General features: G+C 33.2%; 3 protein-coding genes and 1 pseudogene across 3 annotated transcripts; 1 reads left to right on the forward strand and 3 right to left on the reverse strand.

The window, feature by feature from the left end:
- The first annotated feature begins 207 nt into the window (after positions 1-207).
- Positions 208-5,422, forward strand: LOC122589918 (probable transcription factor KAN4). The gene is made up of 6 exons (XM_043762251.1): positions 208-1,151; positions 1,348-1,424; positions 1,845-1,881; positions 2,128-2,296; positions 4,815-4,911; positions 5,009-5,422. The coding sequence occupies exons 1-6, from the start codon at positions 623-625 to the stop codon at positions 5,192-5,194; spliced, it is 1,095 nt and encodes a 364-aa protein (XP_043618186.1). The 5' UTR covers positions 208-622; the 3' UTR covers positions 5,195-5,422.
- Positions 5,423-9,988: 4,566 nt separating this feature from the next.
- Positions 9,989-11,948, reverse strand: LOC122590019 (annotated as a pseudogene).
- Positions 11,949-13,369: 1,421 nt separating this feature from the next.
- Positions 13,370-15,616, reverse strand: LOC122590017 (cytochrome P450 CYP82D47-like). Its single transcript, XM_043762355.1, has 2 exons — positions 14,571-15,616; positions 13,370-14,139 (listed from the first exon to the last, which is right to left on the reverse strand). The coding sequence occupies exons 1-2, from the start codon at positions 15,519-15,521 to the stop codon at positions 13,516-13,518; spliced, it is 1,575 nt and encodes a 524-aa protein (XP_043618290.1). The 5' UTR covers positions 15,522-15,616; the 3' UTR covers positions 13,370-13,515.
- A 523-nt stretch (positions 15,617-16,139) lies between these two features.
- LOC122590018 (cytochrome P450 CYP82D47-like) lies at positions 16,140-18,189 on the reverse strand. Its single transcript, XM_043762356.1, has 2 exons — positions 17,220-18,189; positions 16,140-17,082 (listed from the first exon to the last, which is right to left on the reverse strand). The coding sequence occupies exons 1-2, from the start codon at positions 18,141-18,143 to the stop codon at positions 16,459-16,461; spliced, it is 1,548 nt and encodes a 515-aa protein (XP_043618291.1). The 5' UTR covers positions 18,144-18,189; the 3' UTR covers positions 16,140-16,458.
- Positions 18,190-19,248: the final 1,059 nt, after the last annotated feature.

Below are 19,248 nucleotides of genomic sequence, written 5' to 3' on the forward strand. Positions count from 1 at the left end.
CATAGTATAGATGATGGGTGCATAAAATATTTAGAATTTTAAGATATTATCCCAAACAATTGTTATTTCTCGAGTTCCCGAAGTCACACCACAATCACTCCTGTCTAACTATCGCCTTCATCCTGATCTCTCTCTCTGCTCCTTTCTTATATAAATCTATCTTTTTCTCATTCCTTTTTACTTACTTTTCCTTAGATATCTGCAAACTTTCATCCATCGCCCTTCAAAGTCTGAAAATGTCAATAAATTAACTTTTCTTTTCTGGCCACCCTCTTACAAAAAGCCTTTTTTTCTCCAATTCTTCGTCAAACCTCAAACCTAACCTACTGTTAAGTTCTGATAAAAAGGCCTAGCACCTACACTCTCTTTACTATTAATAAAAACCTTGATAGCTATAGCTAAAGCTAAAGCTAGACCTTCTTTCACTTTCTCTGAAATACCATGCAAGAATTAATCATAAGGCACTCATGATATAATCACAACCTTATCTTAGCTTATATATATAACCTTTTCTTTTTTTTTCTTCATATAACACACCATATTTCCCATTAATTTGTCTATTATTTTTTTTCTTTCTTATTTCAAGATATATTTTGGGAGCAAGAACTAGTACTATACTAAAATGACAAATGATCATCATATTGTAGCTACAACAACTTTGCCTGATCTATCTTTACAGATCAGCCCTCCATGTAGTAGCTCCACCACCACTACTGATTCCAACAGTAGTGGAAGCGATTTAAGCCACGAAAACGGCTTAAACGTGCTTAATCATGTACGAACCGGGCTTGATCAGATTCGGCTGAACTTGGGGCTCGAGATGCCGAGTAACTTGATCAATCATCCAGCTGCTGATTTATTACCGCATCATCAGCATCAGCATCATCCTGTGGTTGTTCCTAATAACTTGCAAATGCAAAGAAATAGTAGTAGTCCTTTTGTTCAATATCAGTATGGCTATAACAACCACCAACATTATCATCACAATCAATTAATGCCTCATCAAATGTATGGTCATGATCATTTTAAGAGGAATTCGAGAATGGGTAGCCATCGTGTTAGACGGATCGTTAGGGCGCCTCGTATGCGATGGACTTCGACTCTTCATGCTCACTTTGTTCATGCCGTTCAGCTCCTTGGTGGCCATGAGAGTACGTCTATATATATTTATATGTGTGTGTGTGTTAATTTCTAGCTAGATTCATATTTATATATTTGAATTTGTTAATTATTGGCTTTATTATACATATATACTTGTTGCAAACGAGTGAATTAGTCAATTTAATTAAATCAATTCGAAGTAATAATAGTTAGTGTGTTGCTACATTTTATAAAAAAAATTGGCAGGAGCAACTCCTAAATCAGTTCTAGAGTTAATGAATGTGAAAGATCTAACTCTTGCTCATGTGAAGAGTCACTTGCAGGTGTGTATCATATCTATCTATCTTTTATATCATTTAATTATATATGTACATTAATTCATGACACTTTGAATCTCATCTTTTGAGGGTTAGGGAGATCAGCCTTTTTTCATACATTTCACTTTAATCATATAACAAATCATGACTTTATAAAATAAAATAATAATAATAAAAAAAAGTGTATGTAAAGAGAGATCAAATTTAATGAAAGAGCTAGCACAAACACACATGCATATATGTCCATGTAATACTTTATTACTCTCGTACGTACAATTTAAGGTCAAAATAAATTTGGTATATAGAAAGGGAAGAATATATGTAAGGACAAAATGGCATCTAGCTAGAAATTTAAAAGTTTTTCTTATATGGTTATAATGATGACTAACATTTTTTGTGGGGGATATATATACACGACTCATGCAGATGTATAGAACAGTGAAGAGCACTGACAAAGGAGAAGGTACGTACTAAATTTCGATCTTCTATATATTATTTCTATAAGGACCCATGCATCATATATTTCTCTTAATAGGTTAAGACTGTAGGACTGAAAATTTATGAACATGTAAACAAAACCAATATATATTACTAGTCCCCATTAGACATTATTATTGTCTGTCGACTGATAAGCTATACGTACAGAAAATATTGATTGGTGCTTAGCTAGCTATATGAATAATACTCAAAGTGTTAAAAATTTTTGCAGCTGGACTTGTGGACATGAATATGATAAATCCAAGGACTCCAAAGTCATTACTTCAAATGGAGGGGTTTGATAATGATAAAAATGATGATACCAACAACTCTAGCAGCCTGCACCTTTCTAATCATACTACTGATCTTCGCCCATCACCACCAACTACACTACAAACAAGGTTAGTGTGTCTGTACGTATGTGTGTGTGTGTGAGTGCCACTCATCAGTACATATTTATAATTTGCAGTCTTATATATAATTAATATATATCCACACACACATATGTTTGTGTGTGTGTGTACATATATGCATAGTTTGTTGTTTTCTCTTATCTTGTATGTTCAACATCATTACATATTTGAACTTATTGTGGATATGATACCAAATTGACTTGTAAAAAGGCATCTAATAAGTGCAAAACACACACAAATAAATGCACAATGTTTGTTGGTTTAATGAATGTTGTGTTATCTCTAGCTAGCATCTTGTCTTACTTTGTTGACTGTGTATATATATGTAAATTGTGTTAAATAATTTTCTAGGCAATTACATTTTGGAGTTTAGTTTCTATCTTTTACTAGTTAATATTTCAATATATAAAACTTTTTTTGGAATATAAAAGAACGTATATTGAATTGCGTGTTTAAACGATCGTTAGGAAAACTAAAGTCAATGGAAATGGCACAAATTTCTTAAACACTAGTAGTGTTAATTAGATATAGGGTGACATTTGGAAGACATCACTCATGCTTATGGTTTATCTTTTTAGGGAGAGTATATTGTTGATTTTGATTCATTAGATTACACAATATATAGGTGAGTATTCAAGACAGTAATATATATATTCATGTAATATATGAATTAACAAGTTTATTATATATGTATACTACTCGTATATAATAAGTAGAATTAGTATAGCTAATCTAGCTAGGACATATATATACGTTAGTTTATGTATATATTACATACATACATTATTTTAAAGTTTATAATTAAACAAAAGCTAGCTAGAACATTTAATGTAAAAGACATTGGCTGGGCTTTTTTGACCTATCTATAAATTTATGGACGGCAATTGATAGATGATAGTCATAAACCATCATAGACCGACGTACACATGTGGTTGAAGGTTTCTTTATATATACACAACTTAGGAACACGTAATTATATTCCATTCTTCATTTGAAGTGATGGAACACTTTAATACATTCCTAATCCTAAGGGGGAGTTTTCACTTTGTCGTGGAAAATAATACTCGATCCATATATGAAAATAAAAGATAATCCCAATTGTAGACTCCATTCAAAGTTACCACCAATGGTGCTTCTTGTCTGACATTTACTACTATACTCAACCTATTTATTGTTTCATTATATTCCAATCCTTACATATATACATATTTTTTGAAAAGTGTCCTTACATATATACATAGTTATATACTGAAATATAAGAACGATTAGAATATTGTTAGTTATACTATATGATATTTTATCCTTGCATTTATATTCTTAAATTATAAAATAATTCACTTTCAATTAGTATAGTAACGACATTTTATAATTAAATAAGTAGTATTATTTGTATACATATATTTTTATTTTAGTTTATATAAATTAGTTTTAATACATATATAGTAGAGGTTTTGCAAATAGGAAAATTTAATTTTAAGTAAATCAATAATGTTTGGTTTATCATCCGTAGTATTGTTTCTATGTTAATTTGGCCGAGTCTAATAAAGTCCGGTTGTGTCATCTTCTAATAATATACTACATGATTGATGTTAATAAGGGCCTTTTGCTATCGATCGTTACTTGATCAGGGCCTTTTGGTGCTTTTCTTTCATGCTATATATATGTGCATGCAACAAGGCCGGTTTAGGTGGTGGACAAAATGGACGACGGGCCGATGACCGATTTTTTAAGGGGCCCGATTTTTTATTTTTTACTTTTGTATATATATTAAAAATATATACGTAATTAACTAAGCTTATCACAAATTATAACCATTAACCAAAAACTATACCATATATTTAACTTATATAAAAAAGCCCACTTACACATCTATTTACGGATGAAAGAAGTTATATATATATATATATTTCAATCTTAGATTGTAGTCCAAAGCTATTTTAATGTCTTTGTAGACCTAGACTACTCTTCAATAAAATAACAATAAAAAAATACTAATACATGTTTTAATTTAACGTATACAGTGCATAAGTGTATCCAAGTTATATGTATTAATGTATTCGATTGTAATAATTTTTTGTTTTCCGTTAACTATAATTTGTAAAATGATATATATTTTTGAAGATTATCTTAATAATCCTCATAAAACTATATAGTGATGACATATGGATTTTACTAAATCTTTTCTTTTTTTAATTTTATTTCTTAGTTTTTTCACATGTAATTGAAAATAACTTTTGTTATGTTAATTAATATTCTTTTTTTCGTCATTTTATAAAAATAGTTTATGTACAATAAAACCTCTATAAATTTATACTTGATAAGTTAATAACCTCAATAAAATTAGTAAAATATTAATCGTTGCGTCTAATTTAGGGGTCCTTTTTTTGGTTCGACCGAAGTCTATAAATTCCCAGGGACGACACTGGCATGCAAACTCTTGTAGTCTTGTGCTCTCCATTTTTCTACCTTTATATTCATCAATTAATTTATCGTTTTAATTAAACAGAGCACCGTGGTCATTGTGCATGGAGACATATGATTCAAGCTTCCCCAGCCAAGGATATGTACCAAAATGTTCTACACCCCGAACAAACGATAGTAAGGTATGGGGAATGTGTGCATGACCAGTAGATAGATACGTATTTGCATAGACTAAGATTATATTCCGATTTTAAAAGATAACTTTATGTTTTTCTATAGGTGGATGAATACGAGTTATCCTTACAAATGTCTGAAAAGGATAAGAATATGAAAAATAGTAAGATTAAGTCTTCAGATTCAGATTCGGATTCAGATTCAGGCAGATTGCTAAATCTCGAGTTCACCCTTGGACGGTCAAGCCGGCAAAAGGATGATCTGATCCTCAAATTAGATGAAATGATTTAATTAGTTCTCCTTTAATTAGTTCAACTAATAACACACTGGCCTATCAAATATCTAAGCAGCAAAGACGTGTTTAAAGTTGCTTGATAATGTCCAATTCTGTTAACCTTTGACAATTTTGTATCATGTAGCTAGCTAGGGGGTAGAAGCTAAATGAAGCTGGATAGGAATTAGGCGATCTTGATAATTAATAATGTCCAACTTTAACAATGTTAATTAGGTTGCTATTAATATTCAATTCTTCCTTCAGATTGTATTTTTAATTTCTTTACTCTAAGCAATTACTATCGCTAGCGTAAAGATCAAATATGATGTATAAATAACAGTGAGGACTAGATACTGTGATTTAAAAATGAGTAGTAATTACTACACAACACATATTTACCATACACAAATATATACATCAAGCAATTGTACAGTACAATTATATGATGCATATATTTTTATATGGTAAAAAATAATGATGTAGAGATCAACTCCTTTAACAATAGTTTAGTGATGCACATTGTAATCTACATATATTTGAGCTAGACTCCAACTTCGGTAATTATTAATCAAGCCAAGTCTGAGATTTTGATTTTGATTTTAATTTTGATTTAGGTATATTGATGATTGGAGAAATAAAGAAATACATTTTGAAAAACATTTTTTTTTAAAGAAAAATAATATTTGTTTGTTAAATAACTAGATTTTAGATCCGTGTCAAATACACGGGTTTTACAACATTATCAATATAAGGATTAATATTTAGGAGAAAAAAAACTTACACGTTAAATGTAAAAATATACTTCAAAAAGAATTGGGTATTTAAACATGTGTTGATTTATTACTATTATTTTTTTTGAACGACAAATTTGGGCTGAGCGACATGCCTTTTCATATACGCAATTCTAATCCAGAAGAAACTCATTATGTATAGTCGTATTGGTATAATTAATATTGAAAAATTGATTATTGTGATTAATCAATTGATTGGTTGAGTATTTGTTTATTATTTTAATAAACTAAATAAACGGATATATATATATAATAAACATATAACTAATCTAGGATATTGTTTGTACAGCCAATTCGGTTGCCTAGAAAGGAGGAATGGGGGTGTTTGTGGTTATTCGTTGGCGGTTCCCTTCCGGTAAGGCTATGCCTTTTGTAAGCCAAGAATGTGTGTATGTGATTATGAATAATTCTAGCCATTCTTCTCCCTATTTATAGGGGGGTTCATGACTTATTCTCCAAGTAGGGTTTTCATGGGTCGTATATCTCTTCCGGGAATAAGAGATTTGTTCTGATCTTCTTTCCTAATATATAGGATTCTTGATAGACACAAATCCTTTCCTTGTTTACCGGAAGCAGAACGTACCCTTCAAGCGTACCCTGGGTGCTTGCCCCTGGGTGGGTACGTCATCAGATATATATTATTAATCTAGATGAGGATTCTTAACATAGACATTATTTAAAGAAACTAAAATTATAACTTATTTAATAGTAGTATTTGTGTAGAATTATAACTTATATAATAATTGTGTTAATCTTTATTGTAAAATATTAAGACATCTTTTTGGTCTACAACATTAGTTAAATTTTATTAGTTGAATTAAGTCACATGTTTAATTTGACGAGAGCAAGTACCTGCGTGTTGCGGCGGTAAGATGGTGGGTTGATAGGTCATAGAGTGTGATAGCCAAATACCTTAGCCGTACGAGCTCCGCCCTCGAATTTAAAAATTTTTCGAAAGTATATCGAATGACATCTCTAATGAAAGAGCATGAAATTTTAAATAAAAGATTTTGAATAAATTGGAAGAATAAATTATTTATGGGGTGAGAGAAAAAAAATGATTGGTTGAGGTTTGAGGAGAGAGAAAATGTGTTAGATAAATATAGAATTGATATATAGGCATTTTGGGAAAATAAATGTTGAAACTTAAAATGTAGACAAAGGATATTTGCTTTATAATATAGTATAGATAATTTAATAAAATTGAAAATTTTGATTAGTCAATTAAGATTAGATCAATTGTCTTTTAACATATATAAAGATAAAGATAAAGGTAAATGTTTCTATTTAGTTTTGTTACTTTTGTAATTACTCATTTGATTAGATAAAAATCCAAATAAAATTAAAACCATGAACCCATTTGATACAGCTTAAATATAAGCCCAAACCCATTATTCATTGGCCATAGGCCCATAGCCACTAGACAGACCCAAGAGAGTGAGTGGTACATCAGTACATGTGTAGAATCCCAAATCATACCTCACTCGCTTGTCGCTACTTACGAATTGGTTCAAATTAAGCATTGGAAATTATCGCACTTGATGTTGATCATCTATTAAAGTTTTCTTCATTATATTTAAATTTCATTGTAATTAATTCGTAAGTTTTTCTTATTCTTCTTTTTTTTTTATAGAGATTCGGTTGTGTGTTATGATAATATATTGTATTTGGATCGATAGTAGTAATGATTAGATTCATGTTTTGATGCTTCTCAGGCTTGTTTTAAATACTGTAGTATTTTTCAATGAAAATTGTAGGAAAAAAAAAAAAGATGGGATCATATGCTATAATAAAGGGGATCATGCACTATAATTGAGGGAAGATTGGTGGGTGTAAACCCATACCCCACATTAATAAAAATAAAATGACCAAACTCATGTATATTATCTTTTAGCATAGGGTTTTAGAGGTGAACCCCGCTGGACTTGTAATGAGCTTGATAATTTTGAACTGAAAACAGTCCTAACATGAAATGATTTTACCCACGAGACGGAGGCTCGAGCCTTGTCTCTGTGTGGTTTTTCTTCGAGTGTCTAGTCTCATCCTGACTTCTTAAGAGATGGATGTATCCTGAGCCGCACTCTTAGATGGTAAGCTGTTTGGTGAACCATTCAATAGCCATTCCTTTCAAGTAAAAAAAATCATGAAATGATTTTGTTAGATTCTTATTGCTTTAATTTTTAAAAAAGTTAAAAGGAGACACCCTATCCCCGGAACCACATTGATCCCCATTCTGACCTCCCTTAAGGGGGTCTTTGATCAAAGGCAAGGGCGGAACTTAATAGGGGCAGGGAGGGGTCATGGCCCTCCCAAATTGTCCAGTAATGACCATATATATAATAGGTTTCGCAAAATATGAAGCGACGTTCTATCCAGTCCAAGTGGTTCAGGATGATGACAAAGGTTCTCTTTGTTAGTTAGACGTAGGTTCGAGACTCTCAACAGTCTTTTTGTAGTTCCTTTTATCTATTTTTTGGGTATATTTCTCAATACTAAATCATTCTCTTTTTCATTAACGAGGGAAAGTGTCTGTGCATTGCGGCGGTGAGATGGTAGGAGTGATGGGTCATAGGAATTGATAAGTCATAGAGTGTGATAGCCAAATGCTTTATCCGTACGGGCTCCGCCCTCGCATTTAAATAATCGGTCGAAAGTATATCGAATGACATCTCTAATGAAAGAGCATGAAATTTTAAGAACACCCATACAATTTTATAATTTATCGATATACGGTTTTGAGATAAAAGATTTTAATTGAATTAGATGAATAAAACGATTTATGGACGAGAGAGAAAAAAATGAGTGGTTGAGATTTAAGGATATTATAGGTATATTAGCTAAGGGTGTTTAAATTAGTGAATGAAGAAGAGGGGTATTTTAAGTACTTTAAATCATGAATTGAGATTTTTAAGAAGAGGGGTATTTTAGGTACTTTAAATCATGAATTGAAATTTTTAAAAAAGGCAAAATGCTTTATAAGATAGTATAAAAGTATAGATAGTTTTCCTAATAGTAAACCATGCACCAATACTTGATGATAGATTATAGTTAAGATCACTTATAACTATGTAAGAAATATATACTTTACTAGTTTAGTACTTTAGTTTATAGTATATGTTTATTTATATAAATCTAGAACTAAATATATGTTATGCATAGTACATTAACATCTTTTCTTGTTAAAAAAATTACACATTAACATCAAAATCGATTGACCCCTCCCAAAAAAATTTCAAGCTCCGCCATTGGTCAAAGAGAATCATAGAGAATGAAAATATAGTGAAAAATTGAAATGATGGGAAAGAGAATGAGTATTTGGAAAGAGAAAAGATTTCATTGTTTGGTACAAAGTACAAACAGATAATAAATATAAAAAAGCTATAAAAAACAAATTAATATAAAAAATAATTTTACAAAATATAATTGTTCTATCTTAATATAAATATATAAAGTTAATTAGAATAAAAATCCATGAGGAAAAAAAAGGTAACTTGATTCCATTCTCATCGTTCCTTACCATTTTGGAAGGAATGATGAGAATGGATGTGTTTCCCACTTCTAACTCTTTGATTCCATTCCTTATGCAACCAAACGAGAGAAGTTATTCTCATTCCGTTTCCACTCTTTCCATTCCATCTTACCAAACACCCGGTTTTTAATACCGGTGAAATACCTTCACTTAATACCCACATAATTTGGGTTTCCCTAAGGATAGAACCACCGTTTCTCAACTTCACATGTGGGCCCCTCACTAGTAACGGCTACCACTCCATCTATTGATGCACTGGTTTATTACTTTTATTTTAAGAGATGAATAATCTAGATAAATACACAACTATTACAATTTGTCCATAATAATCTAACTTTCGATGCATTTCATTCGTGATGACCTATTCTCAAGATTGGCCCAACCTGAAAAAGTTTAGTTTGAGCCTATTAGTGGATCAATTTAATCCCCACAGCTCATGACATATGAGACTTGGTTTTCATATGCAACTTATAAAAAGGTTACACCATTTATAATATAAACATACACAGTTATGTAAACTTATATATGTTACAATATGTGGAGTGGAGTCTATATTACAATATAATTATAGACCCTGATTTCGGTTCATAATGTGGCACATAATTACTTCTATTTTAGCTTTAGGTACATACTTTTTCACCATATTGTGATAGATGACATTCTTGGGATAATTAGAACTTCGAGGGGAGATGCCTTGGCATTTAATAATCCTGCTGTTTCGGCCATGTTCACCGGCAATCACCCAGAGTACTTAAATCAAAATGTTGTAGAAAAGTAGCTAGAACAATGTGATATATTTGAAGTCCCAAAGCTGTGCCACGACAAGACCTTCTCCCAGCACCGAAAGGGATCAGCTTAAAATTTGCCCCCTTAACATCAACATGCTTGTGATTACCATCTAGGAATCTCTCGGGACAAAATTTGGATGGGTTTGACCATACTTCTGGGTCCTGTTCGAGTTTCAACAGGTTGGTCAATAACCATGTTCTTTTCGAGACATGGTAGCCCGCTACTGTGCAATCTTCTGAAAATTCTCCCTTGCCTCCTAGACGTCCTGCTGGGTATAGTCGCACGTGTCCTTCACTACTGCTTGTAGGTAGGACTAGATTAGTAATAAATGATTCGTTTACTTGTCAAGCTCTTCTTGCACTTTCTTTAGAGCATGGGGATTATTCAACAACAAAGATAGGGTCCATGTCAGCATCACAGTGTTTGTATCTGCACTGCTCGCAATTAGAAATATTCATATTAAACAAATTAGTGATCCTTCTAGTTTCTCCACAGAAGCCAAAGGGCATTTTGCCAAAAAAACAGAGGAAAGGGAAGCAGGGTTTAAGGGTTATGTGGCCCATATACTGTGTTATGGGACTTTATGATTAAAATGATCTTTAGCGAACTAAAAGTAAAGTTCTATTAGCTGAAACCCTAATTGAAAGTCATTAGGGGTGTCTAACTATATTGATATCGAATCAATAGATCTGTATGACAACATACCATGCATGTAGACTTAATAACAGTATCTGCATCATATTCTGCCAGGTCTCCAGTTTCTACTGCCGATATCATCACATCCATGAAGTCTTTCTCCTCGATGGTCTCTTCAGGATTCTTCTTGCTGCGATGTTCATCTAACCATTTCCCAGCCATAGTATCAAGTTTATGTGCAATTCTTTTCATAGACTTCTCATGACCACCCAAATCTAACCACCTCAATTAAGGAATTGCATCCGCCACCACAAAAAGTCCCATGAAATGAAAAAAATTCCTCATAACTTCCATAGAGCGATTCATCTTTTTTTCTTTTCTTGCGCAGTTGTAACTGCACTATATCGTTTTCCATCAACCATTCTTAGAACCACATTCATGTTGAGTTCACCGAACGATTTATTCATTTCCACGGATACCTTTCCCTGCCCTTCTTTCTTCTCCTTTCAACGACCATTCAAGTTTTTGATAGAGCTCTCTAGTTCAGATATTCGGACATGTTTAAGCTGCTCGAGGCAACGACTAGATAAAAGCTCAACTGAGATGATCCTACGCATTTCATGCCAATATGAACCATAAGGAGCCGTTCCAAACATCCTGTGGTTATATCCCATTATCTTAGATGCCAGGTACTTCGGCCGAGAGAAAATAGCTGCATCATCGGTGGTAAAAATCTCCTTGGCTATCTTACAGATGTTCACAATCAAGACTCTGCGTATGCCTAGCCGGACAGTAAAAATTGGTCCATATCTACCAACCAGGGCTGCTAAAGCTCTGTGGGGTAGATCTTTCGATCCTGCGAAATGGTGGATGTGACCAACTATAGGCCATGCACCGTTGCTCCAGGTACCACCTTGTATTTTCTAGTTTTACTATTCCATGGTAAGATAAAATTACAATTGTAGCTCAAGCTAAGAGCGTACAATTCTGTTGCAAACTGAAGAGATCCATTTGGACTCATTTTTCTTTTGAAAATCTCTTTAATATCTACTATCAATTTAGAGGGACTTTGTATATATTAAAATATTGACCTGTTTTGTATCATTCTCATTTATCTATTATAAAAAGCTAGATAATTATTTAACGCCAATTCCTTTTTTTTTATTCTTTTTTCAGTTATGATTGGATATAGTGCTTAATAATTTAAAACATCTCCAATAGACGGATTATGTACCATTGTACCAAAACACTAACTTTGGTATTTTCGTACAAAAAATCCATCTTCAACCAAATCATCAGATCCTTAATACAACACAATTTTTGAACATGTTATACCAAATTCGATAACATCATCAATATTTTGAAAAGTAAGCTCTATAAGGAACAAAAAAAAGTAACAAGTAAAGTAAAGCTAATCAAAATACTTGGTAGCCAATATACATTTCTCTTCCTATTAAATATCATGATAAAAGGTATCTATCGATGGTCATATATGATCAATACTTTATTTTGTCTTCTTTGTTGATGAACATATTTCCATTAATATGGCAGCTTTACACGGTCCAAAAAAAGCTACATGTCAAAGTTCATTATTTCCTTTTTTATTGAAGGGGCTCAAAAACAACAAAACTGTCATGGGTCATAGATTTGATGCATCAAAGTAATTATCTTTATGAATATGAATTGGGAAATGATAAATCCTCTTAAAAGAATAATCTAAAAATTTTCTAACCATAAGATGATGACATGTGGGTAAATCCATGCATAAGATTAGGAACGAAATTTAGTATAATCTATGTCATATTAGGATGATTTATAGGCTAATCTTTATAAGAATATATAATTACCCGAATGAATTTGTAACTTTTTCCCTCTGGTTATACTAACGTGCAAGTATTCAATTTTTAATACTTACTAGTTTGATTTAAAATTACACATGTGATATGGGTTATATATCATAAAAACATTGAGTTCATTAAATTCTTGTTAATAAGCACCCAAGAGCAAGTTTGTAAGGTTTTGTCCTTGAATTTTCTTGTTGGGTTCTGCATACTGTCATAAGCCTAAAACTAAAATACCTTAATAAACTCACAAATTAGCAAAAAGATATCTATACTACCTTAATAAACTAAAGTATTTGTACCACATTATAAAGATGAAAGACCGGTTTACTTGAAATGATTTTGTTAGATCTTTTATTACTTTAATTTTAAGAGACGAATAAGCTAAATAAATACACAACTATTATAATTTGTCCATAATGACCTATTTTTCAACGAATTTCATCCTTGATGACCTACTTCTCAAATTGGATTGGCCCAGCCATAAAACGTTTAGTTTGGGCAGTCAGTTTATTAGTGGTCCAGTACTCGAGTTCAATCCCCACCGATCTTGACAAATGAGAGTTGGTTCCATATTCAACTTATCTAAAAAGGTTACACCATTTATAATATAAACATACACACTAATAAAAACTTATGTGTTACAATATGTGGAGTCCGTAATTAATTACAATCTAATGATACACCCAGATTTCGGTACATAATGTGGCACATAATCACTTCTATGTAAGCTTTAGATACATACCTTTTCATTATATGGTAGTAGATGACATTCTTGGGATAATTAGAACTTCTAGGGGAGATGCTTTGGCATTTGATAATCCCGCTGTTTCGGCCATGTCCACCGGCAAATCACCCGGTGTACTTAAATCAAAATGTTGTAGAAATGTAGCTAGAACAATGTGTAATATTTGAAGTCCCAAAGCTATGCCAGGACAAGACCTCCTCCCAGCCCCGAAAGGAATCAACTCAAAGTTTGCCCCTTTAACATCAACATGCTTGTGATTACCTTCTAGGAATCTCTCGGGACGAAACTCGGACGGGTTTGACCATACTTCTGGGTCCTGTTGGAGTATCCACAGGTTGGTCACTAACCATGTTCCTTTCGGGACATGGTAGCCCACTACTGTGCAATCTTCTGAAAACTCTCGCATACCTCCTAGACGTCCTGCAGGGTATAGGCGCATTGTTTCCTTTACTACTGCTTGTAGGTAGACTAGATTTATAATATCTGATTCATTTACTTGTCTATCCCTTCCGACTAGGTTGTCAAGTTCTTCTTGCACCTTTTTGAGAGCATGGGGATTGTTCACCAACAGACATAGCGTCCATGTGAGCATCACAGTTGTTGTATCTGCACTGCTTGCAATTAGAACCTGAAAGCGTAAACTTATTAACATACTCTTATTCACCAAATTAGTAATTCTCAATAAGTATAGAGAACTTGGGACAAAATTTGATCAATCATCAGTGTATAGAAGCAGAACTCTTTATATATATAGCAAAAGGTAGTACAAATTTACAGAGATTGTGGGAAGCAGATTTCAGGTGAGGCAGTTCAATCAAGCAAAGTAAAGTTTCTCCACAGAAGCCACTGGGTAGTTCGCAGAACAACAGGAGCAGGGCTTAAGGGTTAAGTGGCCCATACACTGTTTTATGGGACTTTATTATTAAAAGATCTTAGCGAATTAACTAAAGAAAAGTTCTAATTTGGAACTCTTTAGGGGTGTCTAACTTCATATAGATATCGAATCAATAGACTTGTATTAGCGTGTATTAAATGTTCAATTACCGTATGACAACATACCATGCATGTAGACTTAATAACAGTATCTGCATCATATTTTGCCAGGTCTCCAGTTTCTACTGCTGATATCATCACATCCATAAAGTCTTTCTCCTCGACAGTCTCTTCAGAATTCTTCTTTCTGCGGTGTTCATCTAACCATTTCGCAGCTATAGTATCAAGTTCATGTGCAATTCTTTTCATAGACTTCTCATGACCACCCAAATCTAACCACCTCAAGTAAGGAAGTGCGTCCGCCACCACAAAAAGTCCCATGTAATGAAAAAAATCCCTCATAACTTCCCTAGAGTGATTCATCTCTTCGTTTTCTTGCGCGTTTGTAGCTCCACTATACCGTTTTCCAACAACCATTCTTAGAACCAAATTCATGTTGAGTTCCCCAAACCACTTCTTCATTTCCACACATACCTTTCCCTGCCCGTCTTTCTTCTCCTTCCATTGATCATGCAAGTTTTTGATAGAGCTATCTAGTTCTGATATTCGGACATGTTTAAGCTGATCAAGGCGACGACTAGATAAAAGCTCAAGTGAGATGATCCTACGCATTTCACGCCAATATGGACTATAAGGAGCCATTCCAAACATCCTGTGGTTATATCCCATTACCTTAGATGCTAAGTACTTCGGCCGGTTGGAAACAACTGCATCACGGGTAGTAAAAATCTCCTTGGCTATCTTCCAGTTATTCACAACCAAGACTCTACGGATGCCTAACCTGACAGTAAAGATTGGTCCATATTTACCAACCAGGGCTGCTAAGGCTTTGTGAGGAAGACCTTTCGATCCTGAAAAAAGGTTGATGTGACCAACTATAGGCCATGCACCACTTGCTTCAGGTACCGCCTTGTATTTTCTAGTTTTAGTAATCAATGGTAATATGTAAATAGCTAATATTACAACTGTAACTCCAGTTAAGAGTGCACAATTCTGTTGCAAACTGAAGAGATCCATTTGGACTGATTTTTCCTTTGAAAATCTTATTCTTTAGAGTGCCTTTGTAATTTTGTATATTGAAATATTTACCTGTTTTTTTTTTTTTTTGTCTCACTCTGAATTATCTTTTCTAGAGGCTAGATGATTAAGATAAGCATTAAACGTCATTTACTTAATGAATTCATCTTCTTTGTTGATGGCAACATTTCCATTAATTTGGCAGCTTGCCACGGTCCAGAGAAAGTAACATGTTTTTGTCTTTTTTGTTGAAAGTCAGAGAAAGTTACATGTTACTCGTAAATTACATTATCTTTTCTGGATTTTTTTTTTTTTTAAGAAAAAGTCTTTACGGTTCATCAGGTAATCATCTATATCAGTACTTCAGTAGGATCTGGCTGGGCTAGGCTTTTGGTGTATTCAATGGAAAATCATAAGGTGAGTAGTCCTTTCGTTTATTCAAATGCAGAATCTTAAAGAAAAATACGAGTACATGTGAAAAAAGTACATTATCATTCTCTAAATTGCATACACATACATCAAATTAAAATGATATGCACACTGTATATCTTGATTAATTTAAGCAGTGTCATTTCTTAAAACAGAAAGAGTAAAGATGGGCTGGGCTGAACGAAAACAGAGCAACAAACACAGAGTTATCTGATTTAGGTCTCTCAAATAGGCTTACAACTCAAACTTGAAACTTAGTAAATAAGGAAACATCAAATAGGAAATTACTTTCTTTAATACATATAACAGTAAGGAAAGGGGTAAGGGGAGAGGGATCGCTCTTCTGAGTAAACTTTGGCTCTGATGTACACAACCTAATGGGTCGTGAGGTTCTAATAAAGATAGGTCTTTTCCCAAACTTCCGATCAGGATGTCTTACCAGTAAAGCTACCATATCGGTGGTTACATGTAACGATAAGTGCATATAGATATACACATATATATTCTATTACCATATAATGGATGGCAAACGCGGCGTGATTTGAATTTCCAGTGGAGATGCCTTGGCATTTATCAGTCCAGCACTCTCGGTCATATCTACTTGTTCATCATTGGGTGTAGACATGTCGAAATTTTGTAGCAAAGTAGCTAGAACTATATGTAACATTTGAAGGGCTAAAGCTATCCCAGGACAGTACCTTCTCCCAGCACCAAAAGGGATCAACTCAAAGCTTCTCCCTTTAACATCTACACTCATATGAGTCTGGGCAAGAAACCTCTCGGGTCTAAACATTGATGGGTCTGACCAGATTTTGGGGTCACGTTGTAAATTTGATATATTAACCATCAACCATGTTCCTTTTTGGACATGGTAGCCAGCAACAGTGCAATCTTTTGAAAATTCTCTTGCAGCTCCTAAAGGTGCAGCTGGATATAACCTCAGTGCCTCCTTTACAATAGCTTGGAGGTATACTAGATTGTTAATATCTGAATCATCAATTTGTCTGTCCTTCCCAACATGGCTATCTATTTCTTCTTGAGCCTTTCGAAGAGTATGAGGATTGTTCAATAGCAACGAAAGAGTCCATGTTAACATCACCGTGATAGTATCTGCACTACTTGCAATTATATCCTACAAGATGCAAGGAAACTAATCAGGATAAACAAAATTACAAAAAATAAAATTGTTTATGTTTTTAGGATATAATTACATGTATTTATGATATAAGTTATGCAGGGCAAATTTGTTATTATCAGAGCATATGATACCAGACAAGTAGACTTGATAACCGCATCAGCATCATAATCTGCGAAACCTCCGGATTCTGCAGCCGAGATCATCACATGAATGAAGTCTTTTTCACCAATAGCCTCTCCAGAATTCCTCTTCGTTCTATGCTCGTCCAACCATTTGCTAAACATAAAATCAATATCTTTGGCAACTCTTTTCATGGCCTTTACATGACCACCAATATCTAACCATCCTAGGAAAGGAAGGGTATCAGCCACCACAAAAAGGCCCAACAGATAAAAGAACTCTCTTATGACATCCCGAAACCTATCCATATCTTGTTCTTCATCGGTGTACCGTTTCCCAGTAACCATTCTAAGCATGACATTCATATCTAATTCTCCAAACCATTTCACTATGTCCACCAACACTTTCCCCTGCCCATCTCTCTTTTCCCTCCACTGCTCATACAAGTTTTCGATAGAATGCTTTAGTTCAGAAACACGGATATGTTTAAGTTGCTCCAAGCGACGGCTTGATAACAGCTCAAGAGAGGTGATTTTTCGCATTTCTCGCCAATATGGACCATTAGGTGAAACTCCAAACATGACGTAGTTATATCCCAAAAGCTTAGCTGCCATAAATTTGGGACGAGAAGCAACTATAGCATCATGGATAGTGAAAATCTCCTTAGCAATCTCCCAACTATTCACTACCAATACTTTACGTACTCCAAGCCGAATGGTAAATATGGGTCCATATTTAACGGCCATGGACCCTAATACTATATGGGGAGGATTCGATGATCCTCCAAAAAGATTGAGATGGCCTACTATAGGCCAAGCGCCCGTTGCTTCAGGCGCGGGATTGTTTTTACGGGTTTTAGTGATGGAGGTTAAAGAATATGTTATGAATAATACAGCTACAACTTCAAGAAAGACGGTATAGTTTTGTTGGTCCATTTGATAGTGTTACGAAGATCGTTAACTTTTGCAAATAAAATGATCAGTACATACGTATGAAGGTGGAATACATTTGGATACATTGGCGGTTTATCTAGGTCCATTCGAAGGTAGTGACAAAAATACAATGTTCGGCTGCTGTTATGTTATCATTACTAGTGCTTAGACCCGCGCGATGCGCTTACAACCTTAATTAATTTTTTTAGCTTTCTTATTTAAACAATTACACATATAAACAATTTAAAACATAACTGGGTAAGCCAACAACATTTTAAATATGAAGATAAATAACAATAGCGTCAATTATAAATCCATGTGAACAACTTAAGCAACAAAACATTAAGTGGGTGTTCATGATGGAATGGAAAGTGGAGAAAAAAAAATTAGAAAAATGTTCTTTTGTTTGTTTGTAATGAAGAATGAAAATGAGAACGAAGCTTTTGAAAATTATTTTCGTTCTCTAATAATCGTAAAGAATGGAAAAAACAAAAAAAACTTTCTTGATGATATTAGTATTATTTTTATTATTTTTTAAAATTTTATTTATATTCAATTTTTGTTGGTGCCAAACAATAGTGAATGGAATCAAAAGGTTTTTTTTTTTCGAGTCACCCTATTTCGTTTAATTTTTTTTTATTATTTCCATTCTATATTACATGTTCATTTTTTATGATTTTCTCTTACCACATAGCCACTTTCAATTAAAAATCATTAACAAAAATAACAACATAATGTAAGAATTACATGAACTTTTTGTGTATCATAGATTCATAGACATTATTGTAAAAACATGATAGGATTATTGGAATGATACATGCAACTTATTGTTTATTTAGTAAAAATAAATATAAATATAAATATATTGTATACTTATTTATCTATATTATTTAATAAAATAAATTACCTTTTTTTTTAATAAACTTTATGTCTTTGAAAAACCAGAAATACCCCTCATCTTTATTCACTAATTTAAAAATCTCCCTCTAATATACCTATAATATCCTTAAGGAAATAATTTACAGCATAAATCCCTCAACACATAAAATAACTGCACTACCACCTTCAATATTAATTACTTTTACATTCACTATCATCACCGCCCTCA

The sequence above is a fragment of the Erigeron canadensis genome, chromosome 2, assembly GCF_010389155.1.
Source record: "Erigeron canadensis isolate Cc75 chromosome 2, C_canadensis_v1, whole genome shotgun sequence".
In the NCBI taxonomy this organism is placed as follows: Eukaryota; Viridiplantae; Streptophyta; class Magnoliopsida; order Asterales; family Asteraceae; genus Erigeron; species Erigeron canadensis.

What these genes read in the sequence shown, in the direction of transcription:
- LOC122590017 (XM_043762355.1), bottom strand. Translation starts at nt 15,521, where the DNA reads ATGGATCTCTTCAGTTTGCAACAGAATTGTGCACTCTTAACTGGAGTT. An exon ending in TTATTAAGTCTACATGCATG is followed by an intron (nt 14,140 to 14,570) that starts GTATGTTGTCAT and finishes TTACGCTTTCAG; the next exon opens with GTTCTAATTGCAAGCAGTGC.
- LOC122589918 (XM_043762251.1), top strand. Translation starts at nt 623, where the DNA reads ATGACAAATGATCATCATATTGTAGCTACAACAACTTTGCCTGATCTA. An exon ending in ATGTGAAGAGTCACTTGCAG is followed by an intron (nt 1,425 to 1,844) that starts GTGTGTATCATA and finishes CGACTCATGCAG; the next exon opens with ATGTATAGAACAGTGAAGAG. An exon ending in CCCGAACAAACGATAGTAAG is followed by an intron (nt 4,912 to 5,008) that starts GTATGGGGAATG and finishes GTTTTTCTATAG; the next exon opens with GTGGATGAATACGAGTTATC.
- LOC122590018 (XM_043762356.1), bottom strand. Translation starts at nt 18,143, where the DNA reads ATGGACCAACAAAACTATACCGTCTTTCTTGAAGTTGTAGCTGTATTA. An exon ending in TTATCAAGTCTACTTGTCTG is followed by an intron (nt 17,083 to 17,219) that starts GTATCATATGCT and finishes TGCATCTTGTAG; the next exon opens with GATATAATTGCAAGTAGTGC.